Source organism: Lynx rufus, unplaced genomic scaffold (assembly GCF_022079265.1).
Source record: "Lynx rufus isolate CCGP_SWC_20201006 ecotype Redwood Valley unplaced genomic scaffold, mLynRuf1.p SCAF_9, whole genome shotgun sequence".
NCBI classification, from domain to species: Eukaryota; Metazoa; Chordata; class Mammalia; order Carnivora; family Felidae; genus Lynx; species Lynx rufus.
In genome coordinates, this window is record NW_025814897.1 from 26012404 (window position 1) to 26034778 (window position 22375).

General features: G+C 36.0%; 1 protein-coding gene across 1 annotated transcript in view; it reads right to left on the minus strand.

Moving 5' to 3' along the window:
* ARHGAP32 (Rho GTPase activating protein 32) overlaps window positions 1-22375 on the minus strand; it is a 186880-nt gene that overhangs the window by 97098 nt on the left and 67407 nt on the right. Inside the window, exon 4 of the mRNA XM_047072442.1 lies at window positions 19540-19626. Within this exon, the coding sequence (XP_046928398.1) occupies window positions 19540-19626 (87 nt within the window). The remainder of the gene's footprint in view (window positions 1-19539; window positions 19627-22375) is intronic.

The window sequence follows — 22375 nt, forward strand, 5'->3', positions numbered from 1 at the left end:
ATCATGATCTCACGGTTCGTGAGTTCCAGCCCCACATCGGGCTTGCTGCTGTCAGAATAGAGACTGCTTCCGATCTTCTGTCCCCCTCTTCCTCTGTCCCTCCCTGCTAATGCTCACTCTTTCTCGCTCCCTCCCAAAAATAAATAAAAACATCTAAAAAATAAAATAAAATAAAAATGTATATGAATACTTTAGGTACAGCACAACAAGGTCTAATTTGCCCAAGTGACCACACCTTATTTACATTACCTGCATAGATCCTAAAAATATATACCTGAAATAAAGAAATAGCTAAAAACTTGATTATGGGATCAGAATGTCCTAATTGTGAATCCTGGTTGTTTAAGAACTAAATGATGTAAATTAATGTAAAATGATTAGTAGAGTATCAGTTAACAGAAATGGCTCAGTACACGCTGGCTATTACTATTCTTTACTGATTTAGAGAACTTGTTCTCAGTCAAACATTTAGAATTAGAGAACAGAGTTTCCAAACAAAACCCCATGGTATTTAGCAGAACAAATGACTGGTCACTAAAAGCTCAGCAACTCAAAGGAAAAAGAACATTTTTACTGATTACTTTCAAGTACATCAGGTTTTCAACTAGAGAAGTTAATCCATCTTTAGAGGTCAAAGGTTGTCTTCCATACTGGCTGAATTTCCAGCTTTAATATTGGAAAGTAAATCTTAAATTTAATATCGTTATTTGAAGATAACCCATAGATCCGGTGACATTTTGTTTTTGTTTTGTTTTCCTGCTTTCTTTTAGAAAAAAATGTAACATCAGGATTTTAAGTCACTAGTACAAAGGCCAAGCAATCAATCAGGATCAACTTTAAACATGTGTATAGTCATCCCACTGTCTGGGAAGGAGAGAAATAAGCTGACAACTTGGTACATTCACATCTATTACTCCTTTCGAGCCAACAGACTATGGGAAGTGGTCAATATAAAGAAAATGTAGTCCTGCATTTGTTGTTACCTGGTGCTTTTAGAATAGAAATTGGCTCTGCTTTTAATCCCGTTTTCATTAAGCATTTCTCACTAAATGAAGAATATTCTGACATAATTGTAAGGTATTAGGGACTGAGTATCTGCATCTCCCCAAAATTCGTATGTGGAAACCAAAGCCTCCAATATGATGGCATTAGGAAATGGAGCCTTTGGGAAATAATTAGATGAGATGAGGTCATGAGGGTGGAACCCTCATGAATGAGATTAGTGCCCTTACAGGAGCCCTAAGAGAGCTTGCTTCTCCTTCTCTATGCTCTGCTACATGAAGTTATAAGAAGCTAGCTGTTTGCAATCTGAGAAACGGCTCTCACCAGAACTTTGCCATTCTGACCTCCTGATCTCAGACTTCCAGCTTCCAGAACTGTTGGAAATAAATTTGTATTGTTTATAAGGTACCCAGTTTATGGTACTTTGTGAAAGCACCCCAAACTAAGACATAAGGTAACATTTGGCCCTTGGCATATCACTTTCCCCTTGGCATACAAAACAGATATCTAGATCAACATGACTGTGAAACACAGAAGGAAGAGAGAAGAAAGAAAACAATGAGGAAAGCAGTAATCAGTAATGCAGGATTTAAATTTAAACTACTATGGGCTACCTTAGGTGGTAGACCTTAGGTAACTTCTAAACCTCAGTTTACTCATCTATAAAATGGGGAAGTTAACAGTACCTGGAAGTTGAAAGATTATATGAAATAATGCATGTGAGTTACTGAGCACACTGCCTGCCAATCATTCATTGAACATTCTTATCACTACTGACATTTTTGTCACTGGTATAGCGGTCTGGCCCAGAAATACCTTCTGAATGTTGTATTAGTCATATACTTGTCATACATGGGGTATAACAGACAAATAGTTTGGTTGAAACTGTTAACATGCATGGACGATATTAATGATACCTTCACTAACCTAGACTGATTTTGGAAAAGCTGTTAAATCGTGCAAATTGATAGAATTGGGAAGTTCCCAGGTTAAAAGCTCAATAATTGAAAACAAGATTGTTTATGTGCTGCTGAAGCGAGCACAAAAAACAGGATTGTAATAACAGGATGTAATAATTGTATCTAAGTCTATGCTCCAATTTCTTATACTTCTTTAGAATAAATTCCTGGGTCGCCTGGGTGGCTCAGTGGGTTGAGTGTCAGACTTCAGCTCAGGTCATGATCTCATGGCTACTGAGTTTGAGTCCCACCTTGGGATCTGTGTTGACAGCTCTCGGTGCCTGCTTTGGATTCTGCCCCTCACCGTTCATGCTCTCTCTCTCTCTCTCTCTCTTGCTCTCAAAAAGAAACATTAAAATTCTTTTAGAAGAATAAATTCCTAAAAATTGCGACATCATCTAAACCTAAGTGCAGAGTATACTGAATCTCTCTGCACTATTTTTGCAAATTTTTATAATACTAAATTTATTTTTAATTTAAAAAGTTAAAATACACAATTTCTAAAAATGGAAAGGTTGTACCAATTTTTACTGTTTGCGCCTATTTTACTGCATCTACACTAATATTTATTTATAAAAGCATTTAAATTTTCCAAAAGGTGAAAATGATATCTTTATTCTTTTAGGAATTATCTATTTACATCTTTGACAATTTTTCTACTAAAATATAGTGTATACTCCTATAATTATCGCTTATCAAACTTATCAAACCCTATTACACTGAATGTCTAGCCAAAGTATTTCATGTAACTATTAGCCCTTTGAAAGCTTAACACTTTTACTCAAATAGTTTGTTAGTCAAGAAATTTCCTTGGTCTCTCAAAAAATTAAAAATAGAACTACCCTGTAACCCAGCAATTTCACTACTAGGTATTTTTCCAAAGGATACAAAAATGCTGATTCAAAGGAGCCCATGCACCCCAATATTTACAGCAGCACTATCAACAATAGCCAAATTATGGGAAGAGCCCAAATGTCCATCAACTGATGAATGGATAAAGAAGATGTGATACACACACACACACACACACACACACACACACACACACACAGGAATATTACTCGGTGATCAAAAAGAATGAAATCATGCCAGGTGCCAACAATGTGGATGCAACTAGAGGGTATTATGCTAAACGAAGTAAGTCAGTCAGAGAAAGACAAATATCACATCACTTTATTCATATGTGGAATTTGAGAAACTCAACAGATGAGCATAGGGGAGAGGAAGGAAAAATAAGATAAAAAGAGAAAGGAAGGCAAACCATAAGAGATTCTTAAATACAGAGAGCATACTGAGGGTTGCTGGATGCGTTTTGGGTGGGGGGATGGACTACATGGGTGATAGGCATTGGGGAGGGCATCTGTTGGGATGAGCACTGGGGTGTTGTATGTGGGTGATGGGTCACTGGATTCTACTGAAATCATTATTGTACCGTATGTTAACTGACTTGGATTTAAATAAAACTTAAAATTTTTTTTAAAAAGGAAAGAAATTTCCTTGAATGCATTCTGAAGTGATATATTAAGTGCATTAATACACTAAAATACTAATTTTTTGTTTAAAAAAGTGGAAAAGAAGTTAGCAGGTCCTTCTTACTTAAGACTTCTTCCTATAGAAGTATAGTAAAACCTTGGTTTGTGAGAATTCATTCCAGAAACATGCTTGTAATCCAAAGCACTTGCACATCAAAGAGAATTTCAAGAACCACTGACTCAGTTTGATCACATGACATCTGGCATCATGTACTACTTGTATTGCAAGAAACTGCTTGTTTATCAAGTTAAAATTTATTAGAAACGTTTACTCGTCTTGCAGAACACTTGCAGAACAAGTTACAATCCAAGGTTTTATGTATTTAAAATATATTTTTTAAAGAGGCATTTAAAAATATATTGTTTTGTGTCTTACATTTGGTAGTTGCAGGAGATTTTTAGACAATTCTTTTATACTGTTTACCTAGATGATCATGTCATCTGTGTACAAAGGCTGTTTAATTTCTTCCTTTCCCATTTGTACATCTTTTATTTCCTTTTCTTGCCTTAATGGCATTAGCTAGGAATTCCAGCACAGTGTTGAAAAGCAGTGGAAAGAGGGGACGTCCTTACCTTGTTCCTGATCTTATTTACAGAATGAGTTTCTCACTATTACAGTTATAGATTTTTTATAGATACTCTTTATCAAGTTGAGGACATTTCCCACTAATCTTAGTTTACTGAGAATTTTTAATCATGAATGATTAAATTTAATGACCAAAATAGCAGAATACAAAGTTAATATACAAAAGCCAATTGCTTTCCAATGCACCAACAATGATTAAGTTCAATTTGAAGTTAAAAGCACAATAGTATTTATATCAGCACATCCCCCCAAAAAAGAAAGAATTAAATACAAATCTAAAAAAACATGGGGTGCCTGGGTGCCTCAGTCAGTTGAGCGTCCAACTTCAGCTCAGGTCATGACCTCATGGTTCATGAATTCAAGCCCTGCATCAGGCTCTGTGCTGACAACTCAGAGCCTAGAGCCTGCTTCAGATACTGTGTCTCCCTCTCTCTCTGTCTCTCCCCCACTCAAAAGTCTCTCTCTCTCTTTCTCTGAAAAATAAACATTAAAAGAATTTTTATAACTATGTACAAGATCTGTATGAGGAAACCTACAATATTCTGGTAAAGGTAAACAACTAAAAAAATTTGAGAGATATACCATGTTCCTGGATAGAAGGGTCAATATATGGTCAAGGTATCAATTCTTCCAAACTTGATCTATAGATTCACAATGCTATGCCAATCAAAACCAAAGCAAGTTATTTTTTATTTTAAAGTTATAGAGAGAGGTAAAAGATTAGAACAGCTAACACAATATTAAAGGAGAAGAACAAAGTTGGGTGTCAACCAAGTGACTTAAAGACATACCATAAAGCTATAATCATCAATACAGTGTGGTATTGGCAAAAAAAAATTAACAAATACATCAATGAAACAGAACAGAGAGCCCAGAAATAGACCCACATAAATACTGTCAATTGATCTTTGACAAAAGAGAAAAGTCAACACAGTGGATTTAAAATTCTTTTCAACAAATAGTGCTGGAAGAATTGGCAAAATCCACAGTCAAAAATATAAATCTAGATACAGACCTTACAGCTTTCAAAAAATTACTCAAAATGGATCACAGACCTTAATGTAAAATGCAACATGATAAAACTCATAGAAGGTAACACAGGAGAAAATACAAATCATCTTGGGTTTGGTGATAAACTTTTTTAGATACATTAGAGTCACTATCCATGAAAGAACTGATGAGCTGGACTTCACTGAAATTAAAATTTTCTGCTGTGTCAAGACACTATCAATAAAATGAAAAGACAAGTAGTAGACTTGGGTGAAAATACTGGCAAAAGTTTTATTTGATAAAAGACTGTTATCCAAAATGTATAAAGAACTCTTAAAAATCAACAATAAGAAAACAAACAGCTGATTTAAAAAGTCCAAAGACCTAAGCAGACACCTCACCAAAAAGATATGCAAATAATAGATAAGTATATGAAAAAATGCTCCACATAATACGTCATCAAGGAAATGCAAATTAAAACGACATAACACCACACACCTATTAGAATGGCAAAAACCCAGAACAAAATGCTGACAAAGATGTGAAATAATAGGATATGTCTTCCATTGCTAGTAGGAATACAAAATGGTAAACACACTTTGGAAGACAACTTGTCAGTTTCTGATAAAACTAAAGATACCTTACCACAGGTTCCAGCAATTAGACTCCTTGGTGTTCATCCAAATGAGCTAAAAAGTTATGTCCACACAAAAGCCTGTACATGCATGTTCATAGCAGCTTTATTCAGAAATGCTGAAACTTAGGGGTGCCTGGGTGGCTCAGTCGGTTAAGGGTACCACTTTGGCTCACATCATCATCTCAAGATTTGTGAGTATGAGCCCCGCATCAAGCTCTGTGCTGAGCTCAGAACCTGGAGCCTGCTTCAGATTCTGTGTCTCCCTCTCTCTCTGCCCCTCCCCTGCTTGTGCTCTGTGTCTGTCTCTCAAAAAAAAAAAAATTTTTTTTTAAATGCTGAAACTTGGAAGCAATCAAGATATCCTTCAGCTGGTGAGTGTATATATAAACTGTGATACATCCAGAAAATTCAGTATTAATCAGCACTAAAAAAAAAAAATAAGAAAGAAAGAAACTATCAAGCCATTAGAAGACATGGAGGAAATTTAAATGCACACTACTAAGTGAAAGAAGCCAAGCTGAACAGTCTATGTACTGTATAACTCGAACTATATGACATTTTGAAAAAGGCAAAACTACAGAGACAGTAAAAATATCTGTGGTTGCCACTGGTTAGGGAGAAGTGAGAAATAAACAGAGCACAGAATTTTTAGGGCAGCGAAATAATTCTGTATGATACCTTAATGGTGGGTACATATAATTATAAATTTGTCCAAACCCACAGAACATACAACACCATGACTGAACCCTTGCTGACAAAGCTATGTCAGTGTAGGTTCATCACTGTCACAAATGTATCATGTTGGGGAAAGACATCCATAGTGGAGTCAGGCATGTGTGGGGATAAAACATTTGCAGGAACCTCATACTTTCTACTCAAGTTTGCTGTGAACCTAAAACTAATCTAAAAAATCAACTATATTAATTGTTAAAAATAAATCATGTTTTCTTCCATCCAAACAGTCTTACTCAAGGAAATAAATATCAACCAACCACATAAATGCAAATGAGCCTAAAAATGGTGAGGGACTGGATTTCAAAATTCATTTCCCCATATATCAGTGAACTGATTTCTTTCAATTTTTTTAAAAATGTTCTTGTGCCAGCAAAAAATCTGTCCTTTTATACAGAATGTCATTCACCAAATGAAAACCTTAATTTGCAAATCATCTGAAACTTAGATTCAGTGAGAAAATTCTAAAAATAGTAAAATACCTACCATTCTGGCAGAAATTCATCCAATTTCTAAAAGTAAATAAAGTACAACTGACCCTTGAACAACATGAGAAGGGGCACTGATTCCCCTTCACAGTCGAAAATCCACATATAAGTTTGCTTCTCCAAAACATAACTGCTAATAGCTTACTCTTGACTGGAAACCTTGCCAATAATATAAACAGGCAACAAACATATTTTTATGTTATATTATGTACTATTCTTACAATAAAGTAAGATAGAGAAAAAATGTATTATTAAGAAAATCATAAAGAAGAGAAATACATTTACAGTAATGTACTCTATTTAGCGAAAAACATCTATGTATAAGTGGAACCATGCTACTCAAACCAATGTTGTTCAAGGTTCAACTACAAATGATCAGAATAACTTAGAAATTCACTTCTTTTATAAATATATCAACACAAAAACAATACAAAAAACTCCTTATGGGGCACCTGGGTGGCTCAGCTGATTAAGCATCCGACTCTTGATTTCAGCTCAGGTTTGTGGGTTCAAACCCCATGTTGGGCTTAGGATTCTCTCTCTCTCTCTGCCCCTCTCCCACTCATATTCACTCTCTTTCTCTTTCTCTCTCTCTCTCCCTCTTCCTCTCTCTCCCTCACTGTCTAAAATAAATAAAAACCTTTAAAAAATAAAATAAAAGTAAAAAACAGAAAAGAAATAAAAAATGGAATGAAAGCTAGCATAATCAGAACACAGGAATGGGCACACTGTCATGAGATGATATGAAAGAGGTAGCAAGGTCCTGGTCAGGTGGGGCCCTCACAGTCCTTGATTAGCAGTTTGGGCTCAGTTTTAAACACAGTGAAAATCTATTGGAGTGTTAACCATGAAGGCAACATGTTTCAAATCACATTTTACATCACTCCAGCAGTTAAATGCTAGATGCAATTTGATGCAAATACAAATGCTAATCACAACATCCCAACAAGATAAAGCTTGGTAATAACAGAGTTGGTAAAAGACAAATTCTAGATACATTTGCTGTTCTTTCGGAGAACAGTCCTCACCCATGTCCTTGGAAATTCCTTTACCATGGGAAAGTTAACTGAAAAAGAATGAACAAATTCTCTCTTTAATGGTATGATGAATTTCAGTGAAAAGAGAATGACCTGATTTAAATCTCAGCTGGGCCTTATCCTAGATATAGAAATTTACATAAGTTACTTAAACCTATCAGCAATTTTTACTCACCTATAAAATGAAAATAGTAACATCTACATTTCACAGAAGAGTTACAGGTTTGGATGTTTACAATCTCTACACGTTTTGTTCATACACAGATGCTCTACAAATGTGAATAGTCAACCCCACCCCTTAGTAACAGCATTTTTTAAAAGGACTAAGTGGAGGAGATACTTAATACCAAGGAATGCATTTCTGATGGTGGAATTTCAAGCAGGGTAGCAGGAGATATTTTGAGGCAGGAAAGCATTCCCCTATAACCAACTGTTTACCCCACCTACCAGGACATAAAGGAGCCTTCAGAGTATTATAAATATTTATGAAAAAGTTGATCCTCAGAAAAAATAAAGTATTATATACTGATGAATTCTCATTAAAATACAAAGGTGGTTAATATACTCCAAATACAATGAAATGATTGATTTTAATTGGTCTAAAGCTTACAATCAAACAATAAAATAGTAAGTACTTTATTAAGTACTTTATAAAGCAGCAATTTCTTACACTAACAAACCTATACTCACAGAACAGAAAAATCCTGAAGGATTTTCATTGGAGTACATGTTAGAATAAATTCTTGAAACAGCTAGGTTTAAATTTGCCATTTTAAAAGTAACACTTAAAAACTGAGAGGCACCTGGGTGGATCAGTCGGTTAAGCATCCAACTCTTGATTTCATTGCAAGTCATGATCTCACAGGTTTGTGAGTTCAAGTCCCACATTGGGCTCCTTGCACTGACAGGGCAGAGACTGCTTGGGATTCTCTCTCTCTCCTCCCTCTCTGCCCCTCCCACACATATACTCTCTCTCAAAATAAATAAATAAACTTAAATAAGTAAGTAAGTAAATGCTGATGTTCACTTACTTGCTAAAGAATAAAACAATTGAATATAGAGTGGTACTGAGACATATTACCATTGACATTATACTCATAAATGATTTATTCCACATAGTGGGGTTCAGTTACTGTGAGTGCTTATCTCATTTTGGGCTTTTTAAAGTTAGTGAATGTTCAACACTTAAGACAGTAAAGGTTTTTCTAGTATCTTCTGACATATAACAATTTTTTAGAATTTCTATTAATTTTTATTAAATTCAAAGTAAACACATTATGTTTTCTGAAAAGTAGGGGATAGACAGAGGAAAAATTAGTATGATTTTCAGAAAAGATAAAGTATTACCATTCAGATTCAATATTATGACACAAGAGTGTTTTTTCATCCACACAAGCTAATCTGTTTGTTCTACACAATACATTTTTTCAGTTTGTTTACTTAAAGAACAGAATAAAACGATAATGGAGGGAACATCTGAAAAACAATATGCCTATATTGGTTAAGACAACTTACTCTAATTTTTTTTTAATGTTTCTTTAGTTTTGAGACAGAGAGAGAGAGAGAGAGAGAGAGGGTGAGTGGGGGAGGGTCAGAGAGAGAGGGAGACACAGAACCAACCATCTGTGTCAGCACAGAGCCTGATACGGGGCTCAGACCCATCAACCATGAGATCATGACCTGAGCTGAAGTCAGACACTTAACTGACTGAGCCACCTAGGCACCCCAAGACAACTTATTCTAAATTGGCATTAGTATGAGAGGCGGGGAGTTGGGGGCTTGGGCAGGGCATTAAAGATCTATTTTCCAAGCATCTGAGAGAGTCACTTTATTTGTTTTTTAATGTTTATTTTATTTTTGAGGGACAGCAAGTGAAGGAGGGGCAGAGAGAGAGGGAGAACGAGGATCCGAAGTCAGCACAGAGCCCGATGTGGGGCTTGAACTCATGAACTGTGAGATCATGACCTGAGCTGAAGTTGAATGCTCAACCGACTAAACCATCCAGGTGCCTCAAGAGAATATCACTTTAAAAATGCTTAATATTCTCCTCAGACACACCAATGTGGCTAAATGAGAGCTGTCTGACAGGTATCTGTTCCAGGACCATGTTATACTAGATTTTAATATTGTAACAAGCACTCGGACTATATAATGACTTGTCATTGTAACCAGATGGCCTGGACTACTTCCCACAGAGGCTCTAAATTTGAGGCTTCCACTTAAAGAGCCTCTGAAGACTTCCTCGATCTGAAAGAAAATAGACATCCAGGTCCAGGAAGTAAAGAGAGCCCCAAACAAGCTGAATTCAGAGAGAACCACACCAAGACACATAATTTAAATGTCAAAAATTAAAGATAAAGAGAGAATCTTAAGAGCAACAAGAGAAAAGCCAGTAGTAAGTATAGGGACCACCCATAAGACTATCAGCTGATTTTTCAGCAGCAAGTTTTCAGGCCAGAAGGAATATGCATGATATATTTAAACTGCTGAAAGGAGAAAACCTACAACCAAGAACAGTCTACCAGCAAATTTTTCATTCACAATTGAAGGAAATATAAAGTTTCCCAGACAAGCAAAATTTTAAATTTTTACCACTACACTGGCATTTTAAGAGAGTTAAAAGGATTTCTTTAAGCATAAAAGAAAGGGCCATACCTAAAGTAAGAAAATTATGAAAGAAAAATTTCACTGGTAAAAGCTAACATGTAGTAAAGGTGGTCGATCAACCACTCACAAAGCTGGTATGAAGATTAAAAGACAAATGTAGTAAAATCAACAATATCTACAATAACTAGTTAAGGGACACATTGAGTAAAAAGCTGTAAAATATGAATTCAAATACATAAAAACATGGGGATGGGGAGTAAAAATGTAGTATGTTCAGAATGTGTTCTAACCTAAGAGACCATAAACTTAAAACAGACTACTATATGCAAAGAGTGTTACATATGACTTCATACTGACTGCAAAAATCTATAGTAGATACATAAAAAATAAAGAGAAAGGAATCGAAACATAACATTAAATAAAGTCATCAAGTTATGAGGTAAGAGAACAAGAAGAGAAGACATACAAAAACAATTAGAAAACAATGAACAAAATGGCAATGAGTACAAAACTACCCACAATTGCTTTAAATGTAAATGGACTAAATGCTCCAGTCAAAAGACAATAGGCAACTTAAATGGATAAAAATATAAGACCCATCTACATGCTGCCTACAAGAGATTCACTTCAAACATAAAGATACATACCGACTGAAAGTAAAAAGATGAAAAATAATACTTTATGCAAATGTAGCAAAAAGAAAGCTGGAGTAGCAATACACCTATCAGACAAAATAGACTTTAAGACAAAGATTATGAGAAGAGACAAAGAAAAACATTACATAATGATAGACATCAATCCAACAAGATAATGTAACAATTGTAAATATCTCTATACTCAACACAGAAGCCCCTAAATATATAAGGCGAATATTAACAGACAAAAAGCAAAAAAAACAGACAGTAATATAGCAATAGTAGGAGACTTTAACACCCCATTTACATCAGTGGATACAGTGTCCAGGCAGAAAAATCAATAAGGAAACAGTGACCTGAAACAGTGTTTAAGACAAACCTGACATACATATATGTACAGAACATTACCAAAACAGCATAATACACATTCTTTTCTTTTTTTTTCTTTTTTAAATTTTTTCCTTTTTAACATTTATTTATTTTTGAGACAGAGAGAGACAGAGCATGAACGGGGGAGGGTCAGAGAGAGAGGGAGACACAGAATCTGAAACAGGCTCCAGGCTCTGAGCAGTCAGCACAGAGCCTGACGCAGGGCTCGAACTCACGGACTGCGAGATCATGACCTGAGACGAAGTCAGATGCTCAACCGACTGAGCCACCCAGGTACCCCATACACATTCTTTTCAAGTGCACATGCAACATTTTCCTTGACATATCACATGTTAGGCCACAAGACAAGTCTCAATAAATTTTAAAAGACTGATATCATATCAAGCACCTTTTCCCACAACAACAGTATGAAACCAGAAATCAATTACAAGGCAAAAACTAGAAAAAACACAATCATTTGGAGCCTAAATAACCAACTGGTCAATAAAGAAATCAAAATAGAAATAAAAAAAGTATCTGGACAAAAATGAAAATGGAAACACAACAGTTCAAAATCTTAAGGGAATAGCAAAAGCAGTCCCAAGAGGGAAAGTTAGAACAATACAGGCCTCCCTCAAGAAAAAAGAAAAATCTCTAACAATCTAAACTTACACCCACAGAAATTGGAAAAAGAAGAAGAAACAAAACCAAAGTTAGTAGGAGACACAAAATAATAAAGATCAGAGCGGATAAATGAAGTAAAAACTAAAAAACATCAGAAAAGATCAATGAAACTAAGAGTTGATAAACCTTTAGGCAGTGGTGCCTGGCTGGCTTAGTCAGTGGAGCTTGTGACTCTTTTTTTTTTTTTTTTTTCAACGTTTATTTTATTTTTGGGACAGAGAGAGACAGAGCATGAACGGGGGAGGGGCAGAGAGAGAGGGAGACACAGAATCGGAAACAGGCTCCAGGCTCTGAGCCATCAGCCCAGAGCCTGACGCGGGGCTCGAACTCACGGACCGCGAGATCGTGACCTGGCTGAAGTCGGACGCTTAACCGACTGCGCCACCCAGGCGCCCCGAGCTTGTGACTCTTGATCTTGGAGTTGTGAGTTTGAGCCCCACAATGGATGTAGAGACTACTTAAAAAATAAAATCTGTAAAAAAACAAACATATTTAGCCAGACTAATCAAGGAAAAAAAGAAGGGAGTCAAGTAAATAAAATCAGAAATGAAGAGAACTTACAACTCACATCCCAGATATACAAAAAGTTATTAGACTACTACAATTACACATCAACAAATTAGACAACCTACAAAAAACAGATAAATCCCTAAAAACATAAAAGCTTCTAGGACTTGATCAAGAAGAAAAAGAACATCTGAACAGACCAAGTACTAGTAATACAATTCAATCCGTAATGAAAAACCTCCCAACAAACAAAAGTCTAGGGCCAGATGGCTTCACAGGTGAAACTGGAGAAAAAAAAAGTAAAGAAAACTGAATACCTAGCATGCTTAATCTATTCCAAATAACTGAAGAGGAAAGACTCCTTCCAAATTCATTCTATGAACTAGCATTACTCTGATATCAACACCAGACAAAGACACTACAAAGAAAGAAAACTGCAGACCAATATCCCTAATGAATGGAACTATAAAAATCCTCAACAAAATATTAGAAGAATAAATTCAACAGTACAAGGATCACACATCATGGTCAAGTGGGATTTGACAGGGATGCAGAGATGGTTCAATATCCACAAATCAATCAAAATGATACACCACATTAACAAAATGAAGAATAAAAAAAAGCACATCATTTCAATAGATGCAGAAAAAGCATTTGATAAAATTCGACATCCACTCATGATAAAAACTCTCAACAAAGTGGTAATAGAGGAAGCATACCTCAACATAATAAAGGTCATATGTAACACAACTACAGATAGAATCATACTCAATGACAAAAAGCTGAAGGCTTTGCCTCTAGGATCAGGAACATGTCAAGGATGAGGTCTCACCACTTTTATTCAACAAAGTACTGGAAGTCTTTGCTATAACAATCAGATTATGAAAAAGAAGTAAAAGGAATGTAAACTGGTAAGGAAGAAGTAAAAACTGTCACTATTTGCAGATAACATGACACTATATATAGAAAACCCTGAAGACTTCACAGAAAAACTCTATCAGAACTAATGAATGAGTTCAGTAAAGTTGCAGATACAAAATTAATATAATTAATATTAGATAATACAATGAATTTGATAATTAATATAATTAATATAAGAAATCTGTTGCATTTCCATATACTAATAACAAACAGAAAGAGAAATTAAGAAAAAAATCTCACTAGCAATTGCATTAAAAATAATAAAATACCTAGAAATAAATTTAACCAAGGAGGTGAAACTCCTATACTCTGAAAACTGTAAGACATTAATGAAAGAAAGATGGCAAAAATAAATGTAAAGATATACCATGCTCATGACTAGATTTAAAATTGTTTCACGGTCTATACTACTCAAAGCAATCTATAGATTCAATGTAATCCCTATCAAAACACCAACAGTACTTTTCATAGAACGAGAACAAAAAAATTCTAACATTTGTATGCAACCTCAGAAGATCCAGACAAAACAATCTTGAGGAAGAAGAACAAAGCTGGAGGTATCACGCTCCTAGATTTCAAACTACACCTTTAAGCTGCAGTAATCAAAACAGTATAGTACTGGCACAAAAAGAGACACATAGATCAACAGAACAGAGTAGAGAGCCCAGAAATAAACTCATGCTTATATGGTCAATTAACCTATGACAAAGGAGGCAAAATATACAACGGTCTCTTCAATAAATGGTGTTTGGAAAATTGAAGAGCTACATGCAAAAGAATGAAACTGAACCACTTCCTTACACCATATATGAAAACAAACTCAAAATAGATTCAAGACCTGGGGCACCTGGGTGGCTCAGTAAGTTAAGTGTCTGACTTCAGCTCAGGTCACAATCTCACAGTTCATGAGTTCGAGCCCCACCACAGGCTCTGTGCTGACCACTCAGAGCCTGGACCCTACTTCAGATTCTTGCCTCCCTCTCTCTCTGCCCCACCCCCACTCATGCTCTGTCTTTTTCTCTCTCTCAGATAAATGTTACAAAAAAAAATTTTTAATGGATTCAAAACCTAAATGTAAGACCTGAAACCATAAAGCTTCCCAAAGAAAACACAGACAATAAACTCTTTGACATTGGTCTTAGCAATATTATTTTTTGGATTTGTCTCAAGCAAGGGCAACAAAAACAAATATAAAAAATTGAGACTACATCAAACTACAAAGCTTTTTTTTTCCCCCAGAGAAGGAAACCATCAACAAAATGAAAAGGCAACCTCCTAAATGGGAGAAGATATTTACAAGTGATATATCAAATAAGATATATATATACAAAGAACTCAAATAACCGAACACACACACACAGAAAAACAATCTTATTTTAAAAATGGGCACAAGACCTGAAGAGACATTTTTCCAAAGAAAATGGAAGAAAATGACCATACGGATGATCATAAGACACATGAAAAAATGTTCAACATTGCTAATCACAGGAAAATGCAACTCAAAACCACAATGAGATGTTACTCCCACCTGTCAGAAGGGATAGTATCAGAAAGACAAGAAATAACAATTGTTGGCACAAGGATATAGAGAAAAGGAAACCCTTATGTACTGTTGGTGGGCATGTAAATTGGCTCAAACACTAAAAAAAAAAAGTGTAGAGGTTCCTCAAAAATTTAAAAACAGAAATACCCTATGATGCAGCAATTCCTCTTCAGGCTATTTACGCCCCCAAAAAACACAAAACACTCATTCAAAGAGATAATGTATGCACTACTGTGTTCACTGCAGCATCATTTACTATAGATGTGATAAGGAAACAACCTAAGTGTCAACTGAAAGGTGAATGAATAAAGAAGTTATGGAATATAGGTACATGGAATATTACTCAGCCATTAAAAAAAGAATGGGATCTTGTCATTTGTGACAACACAGACAGATGTTGAGGGGGTCATGCTAACTGGAATAAGTCAGACACAGGAAGACAAACACCTTATCATTTAATTTATATGTGGACTCTAAAAAACAAAACAAATGAACAAACAACAAAACAGAAACAAACTCATAAATACAAAGAACAAACTGGCTGCCAGAGGGGAGAAGGGTGGGGGATGCATGAAATAGGTGAAGGGGATTAAGAGATATAAAATTCCAGTTATAAAATAACTAAGAGGGATGTAAAGTACATCATAAAGAACAGAGTCAATAATATTGTAATAACTATGTATGGTAACAGATGGTAAGTATACGTATCATGGTGAACATTTGTACCACATGTAAATGTCAAATCACTATGTTGGTACACCTAAAACAATATAACACTGTATATCAACTATACTTCAGTATATTAATTAATGAATGTTTACAGGGAGATTATAACCAACGGAGGAATGCTTTATAAATAATTACATAAAATTGTATATATATCTCTGTATCCAATCCTAAAATACAACTATGGAAAACAAAGCAAGAATATACAAAAGTGTAAGCAGAGACTATATCAGGGTAGTAGTGTTACAGCAATTTTATTCTTTTTTTCTCCATTTCCCATATTTTCCAAAATTTCTAAAAGTATTTTTATCCTAAAAACCCATAAACCCACACTTCTAAATGAGAAAAAAAAAGACACATATATATGTCCTAAAATATGTACATACGAACTCTCTCCACTGAAGTCATACAAAGAAACTTGACTGTCACTCTCAGTGCATTTCTGTAATTATTTACTACCATTTACAAAATGCTTGCAGATTTCAGGGGCGCCTGGGTGGCGCAGTCGGTTAAGCGTCTGACTTCAGCCAGGTCACGATCTCACGGTCCGTGAGTTCCAGCCCTGCGTCAGGCTCTGGGCTGATGGCTCAGAGCCTGGCGCCTGTTTCCGATTCTGTGTCTCCCTCTCTCTCTGCCCCTCCCCCGTTCATGCTCTGTCTCTCTCTGTCCCAAAAAAAATAAATAAACGTTGAAAAAAAAATTAAAAAAAAAATGCTTGCAGATTTCAGAGTAGCTAACCGAGTATAAATCTTATTAGACAACAACAGTACAACAAACAAACAAACAAACAAAAACACTAGACTGAGGTTCAAATCCTGGTCTTTCTCTTTAATTTTATGACCCTGGGGAAGTTATTAACATTCCTGAGTCTTCATCATGTGTAAAATGAAACACAGACTATTTACCTCACACAGTTGTTGTAAGAATTAAATGTTGTACTGTATGTCGCAGTATCTGTGTACTTATATAAACACATAGATAATCAAAATGCCTACTGAATTTGGATCAATTCAGTATGAAAGACATGGTTTACATTTCTGAATTCACAATTTAACAAGAAATAAAAACTTGAAAGGCAGAGATGAAAGGACAATTAAAGTTTCAAAGATAAGACCTAAGAGAGTCAGTATTATTTAACCTCCAAAAAGCTGAAAAAAAAATCCACAGTTTTTTCAGAATTTTCACAGAAAATTGGCCATTTTCTAGGATAAAGGAACAGGAGAAGAGTGGGTTCAGATGAAAGACAAATACTTTGGTTAAATAAAAAGAATTCCAAGTTTACTTTAATTAAAAATTAGAAATTAGCAAAAATATGCAATATGTGAAAAAGTGGTTTCTCGTACAGATTACATCAGCATGTAATGGTGATCATATCCTATCTGAAGACTAGGCAATCTCTTAAGTCTGTTCTAGATTGTAAATTCCACCGACATGCAGGAAAAACTGATCATCAGGAAACTGAAGTCCCTAGAAGTTAGTGCTAAGATTTTACAGAACTTAGGAAAGCCACATCAGTAATTTGGGCTTCAATTCCCTCACTGGCAAAAATGAGAGGGTTTGATTATGAGTCTTTATAATTTTAGTTATTAAAAATATATATGATTCTAATTTAATATGATTTATGGCCAACACATATGGCAAGAATACAGAAAGTAAGCCGAGAGGGGAGGGGATGTGCATCAATGATTACTTTCAGTGCTACAGAGAGGTACGATGGCATTATTATATTGCAGTAAATTACTACTTTGATGTAATGAATAGCGTACCAAGTAGTCTGAATTTTTTTAAGCAGCTTGACAAGATACTTGCAACCAGGAAATAGTCTAAGTAGCTAGGTAACTAATTCACTAAGCATAATCAAGTGACAATTATACATTCTGGCATATGGTTCCAAAATACCATGCTTACCTTTTCAAGTTCACTTAAAAATATGGTACCAGTATTTATAACATTTTGATTTGCTTATGAGAAAACTATTTGCATTGTCAGAACATATGAAAATTAATGGTGAGAAGGAAAGATGCTAAAAGATGTTAGGTCATAGAGGGATTAATAAATTCATTATTGACATGCCAATCATGTACTCTAGATAAAGAGGATATGATTTACACTAATGTGTGAGTAATGGTTCACCATAGAACATGTGAAACTTTCACTTAAAAATTAAGTCATGAAATAGAAGCATTTTTTGAAACATGACACAAAACAGTGATTCAGAGCTGCCTACTTCCTCAAAGGAACCAAGATGACACACAATAAAACATATTTAAACAATATGAAACTCTGGCCATCTTATTTCTATACAAGCTAAAGTCAATTTCCAATCTCATATTCTTACATCTATAAATAAAGCACTAAATTCTGAAAGGTTCTCCTTAAAGTCATGAAGACTAAGAAGTCAGGGATTTCCCATATGAGGTAAGCATTAGGTTTTTCAAGATCATATAATTTTTAACTTCAGGTGAAGGAATAACACTTTTTGAGGGAAAAAAACATAAATGCCCTTATCTAACTCTTTCCCAAAGAAAACTAAAAACTTTGCACAAAAGAAAGCCTCCCTCAAAAACACTTACTTTACAATTATGAACTTAAAACTAGACATAAGGCTTAATGAATGTAAAGTAAATTAACAGGAACTAAACTACTTAGTTGACGGAGGAAATAATGCTACAATGACCCTTTTTAAATCTCATTAAGAGAAGTCACAGTAACTACACTCACAACAGCTTTATTTTTTAAATTAAAAAAAACTGGAATGTTCATTTATTTTGAGAGACACACACACACACACAGTGTGAGAATGGGGGAGGGGCAGAGAGAGAAGGAGACACAGAATCCAAAGCAGGCTCCAGGCTCTGAGCTGTCAGCACAGAGCCTGATGTGGGACTCAAACTCATGAACCATGAGATCATGATCCGAGCAGAGTCAGACACTTGACTGAGTCACCCAGGTACCCCCGTCACAAAAGTTTCAACACTAAGAGTCAAGAAACAGTGCCCTTCTAAAACACACACACCCCTATATACACCACATACACTACAAACACTATAGTGAAACGTACTGTCTTGGTTAAAAAAGTGAGCATCTCAGGCAGAACTTCATCTGCTCTTTTACTGTGATAGGGGACCAGTAGCTGATTCATTTAATCTAATTGTCAATAAACGATGTATTTCCTTTACTCTTACAAGAAGAGCTTTCAATTATGTCTGTAAATTAAGTATCTGTAAGACTGATTCTATTGTTTCAACCCTGAGTACATGCAGAACTGCCAATATGACGGGAACAAAGAATAAAACAAAACATTTGTGTTGCCATTGTCACTGGTATTCATCCACAAACATCTAAAACCTTAAAAACTTTCTAAAGATGCAGATAGAAGATATGCAAGTTACAATACTAAACTGTGCCCTCCATGTAATATTGTACAAACACATTTATCTCTTTTTTAAAGGATACCATTTATTTTCTTAACAATAGTCACGCAGTGTCCAATTCCACTTCAGTATCACACAGGTATCTTTCTGCGAATTCTATTAGCCATTGAAGAAATGCACTAAAAGGAGCCTCCACATCCACAAAATTACCTGACAAGCAATGTGCACGAGGTAGACCAGCTCTTTAGATTCACAGCCGTTTTTCGTTACTTCATTCTGTTCTTCTGAAAGCGAAAGCTGTGTCAAAAAAAAAAAAAAAAAAAAAGGGCAGAAGAGAGGGAGAGTCGTGATTAATGACGAATAAACGAGGCATTCAGTAATACTTGAACCCTCACGTTAACTCGCTGTAAGACAAGCCTTTTAATGGAAATCTATTGCTTACGGAAGACAAAATGAAGAATTCAGGATTTTTCAAAAGCTACGTTTCTAAGAATTGTCTTTGTAACTTAAATCTAAACTAGCACAACTGCATAACAGAAAGAAATAAAATACATTCATTCATGAGTAGATCTTCACCTCCTTATTTAGCACATATGTGAAAGGAAGGCAGTAAGGCAGGCACTGAGAGACAGCATGCCCAAGTGGTTAGAGAGGGCTCAGGCTTTATTACACAGACTGGAAACTGACTTCCCAGAGAATAGTCCGGGCCTGCAGACACATGTCACTTCAGAATTATGTATGTCTGTACATTGGATTTTACTTCTTTTTAAACCAGCAGCTCAAATTTAGAAATGGGGTGGTTTCAATAGGAAAAATACACATTTTGACTTCTTTGAAAAATCAGAAAATCTGAAATATCGGACCCATATTCTCATATGAGCAACAACCGGCTGGAACGGAAAAGTGACCAAACCCTTTAAAGGAGGCATGTATTCTCCAGAAGACTTTGCCACAGAATTAATTGTTCTTCATTTGTTCCCCAGTGTTTAGGCTGAATGTTCACTGTCATTCATCATGCCACTTGCTTTGTGACTTTTTTCACATACAACTCTCTTCTCACATTTATATTACGTTTACAAACTCTGCTCCAGAGACACACAGCCCTGAGTTCAAAAGTGTCACTAGCTAGCTGTACAATATTGAGCAACCCATATAATCTCACATCAGGAAAATGGGAATGAAATAATAATGCTTATTCTCAAGTTTGTGAGGATCAAATGAGATAATGCACAGAAAGTGTTCACCAAGACGCCTGGTACTCAGTAAGTACTTAATGTTACCTATCATTATAGCTAATATTATAAAAATAAAATATGAAGACATAGTCTCTATTTTTGAAAGCAGGATCACTGAGGTATTAAAAAAAACATTCTGGTCTTAAGTAGAAGTTCGCAGGATAATGATTATTCTCACACCAGTCAAAATAAGGCAGATTCACTACAAAATCATACTTTAAAAAAAAGGATTAAGGGTGAGAAAAAACCTAAATGAACTAAGCTGTAGAAAGTGACAAGACATTCATGGGACAGAAGAGACTCATGGACGTGCTCAGACTCATGGACGTGCTCAGAAGCCTGGTAAAGATGCAGGAGGATAAAGAACCTGCATTAGACAGGGTTAAGCAGAAACCAGCCAAACCATGAAGACCGCATATGGACTAGAGTTTATGAACTAAAATTCCAACGAAAACCTTGTAACAGAGAGTCAATACCCACCCCCCTCCCCAGGTATATAGACAGGGTCAATGCACCAACAGCTCAGGCAAGAGCAGGAGAACAGAGACAGATAAACCAGGAGAACGGAGAGAGATGAACGTGTGCAGTGTGTGAAGTCTCCCCGAGCACACGGCAGCTAACCAGTGTAGACAGGACAGGGCAAGAAAAGTGCAGAGGGCCCTCTGAGGCACTCAAGACCGAGACAGAGAATGAGCGCATGCTCTCCCTTAGGTCAGAAAACTGGTGGCTTAGCAGTAAAGCATAAATAGATCGTCAGATATCTCATCAATTTTCACTTTCCCCACAATGGGAAAAAAACACACAAGATTTCTAAACATCCAAACCGTAAGGGAGAATATAAAACTTTAAAATGACAGCAACTACAGGGGCGCCTGGGTGGCTCAGTCAGTTAAACGTCTGACTCTTGATTTCAGCTCAGGTCATGATCTCACGATTCCTGGGATCGAGCCCCATGTTGGGCTCCACACTGACAGGACAGAGCCTGCTTGGGATTGTCTTTCTCCCTCTCTCTCTGCCCCTCGTCCACTCATGCTCACTCTCTCTCTCTGGAAATAAACTTAAAAAAAAAATTAAAAATAAAAATAAATTAAAATGTCAGTAACTATAAAATAAGTAAAGACTAGAAATAAAATCAATCTTCCTAAACAGAACTGGGGGGAGGAGAGGGTCAGGAAGAAGAGAAGAAACTTCCTCCAAAAAGCAAAAAGATGGATGTGGAGGAACGAACAGCAAAGACAGATGGCCCAATGATGTCAGTAAAATGGCAGAGTAGGCAACTGCAAATCCCAGTCCCTTCACAGAAACATGAACAAACAAGCAAAAACTCTCCCAACCAACTTTCGCAGTATGCTAGAATACAGTAAAGGTTTACAATCACCATGAGAACGCTGAATCAAGAAAAAGCCAACTTAAAAACTCTGTGGCATTTTCACCCACCCTCGTTCCACTCCTCCCCATCTTGGCAGCACTCCTGTGGATAGCAGTCCTGGCCCCAAGTACAGGACCCCCTTTCCCTGGGTCCAGAAGGAGAGACATCATTGACAAACGACTGCATGTCCCTTCTAATCTGTCTGGCAGCCGCATGAAGAACCGACACACGGCACACATCTCTTTTTCACCTAACTTGGAACTCATTCAGGGATTTAAAAAAGCAGCGTTGCTAAGATATTGTAAAATAAACTAAAAGTCTTCAGTCATATGAAGCAAAAGATTATAGTCAGTTTAAAGCCCAGGAGAAAGAGCTGAGGAGAGAGGCTCCTTGGGAAACGAGAGCACTCTAGAAACCCATGAACATGTTCAGGCTGGGACAC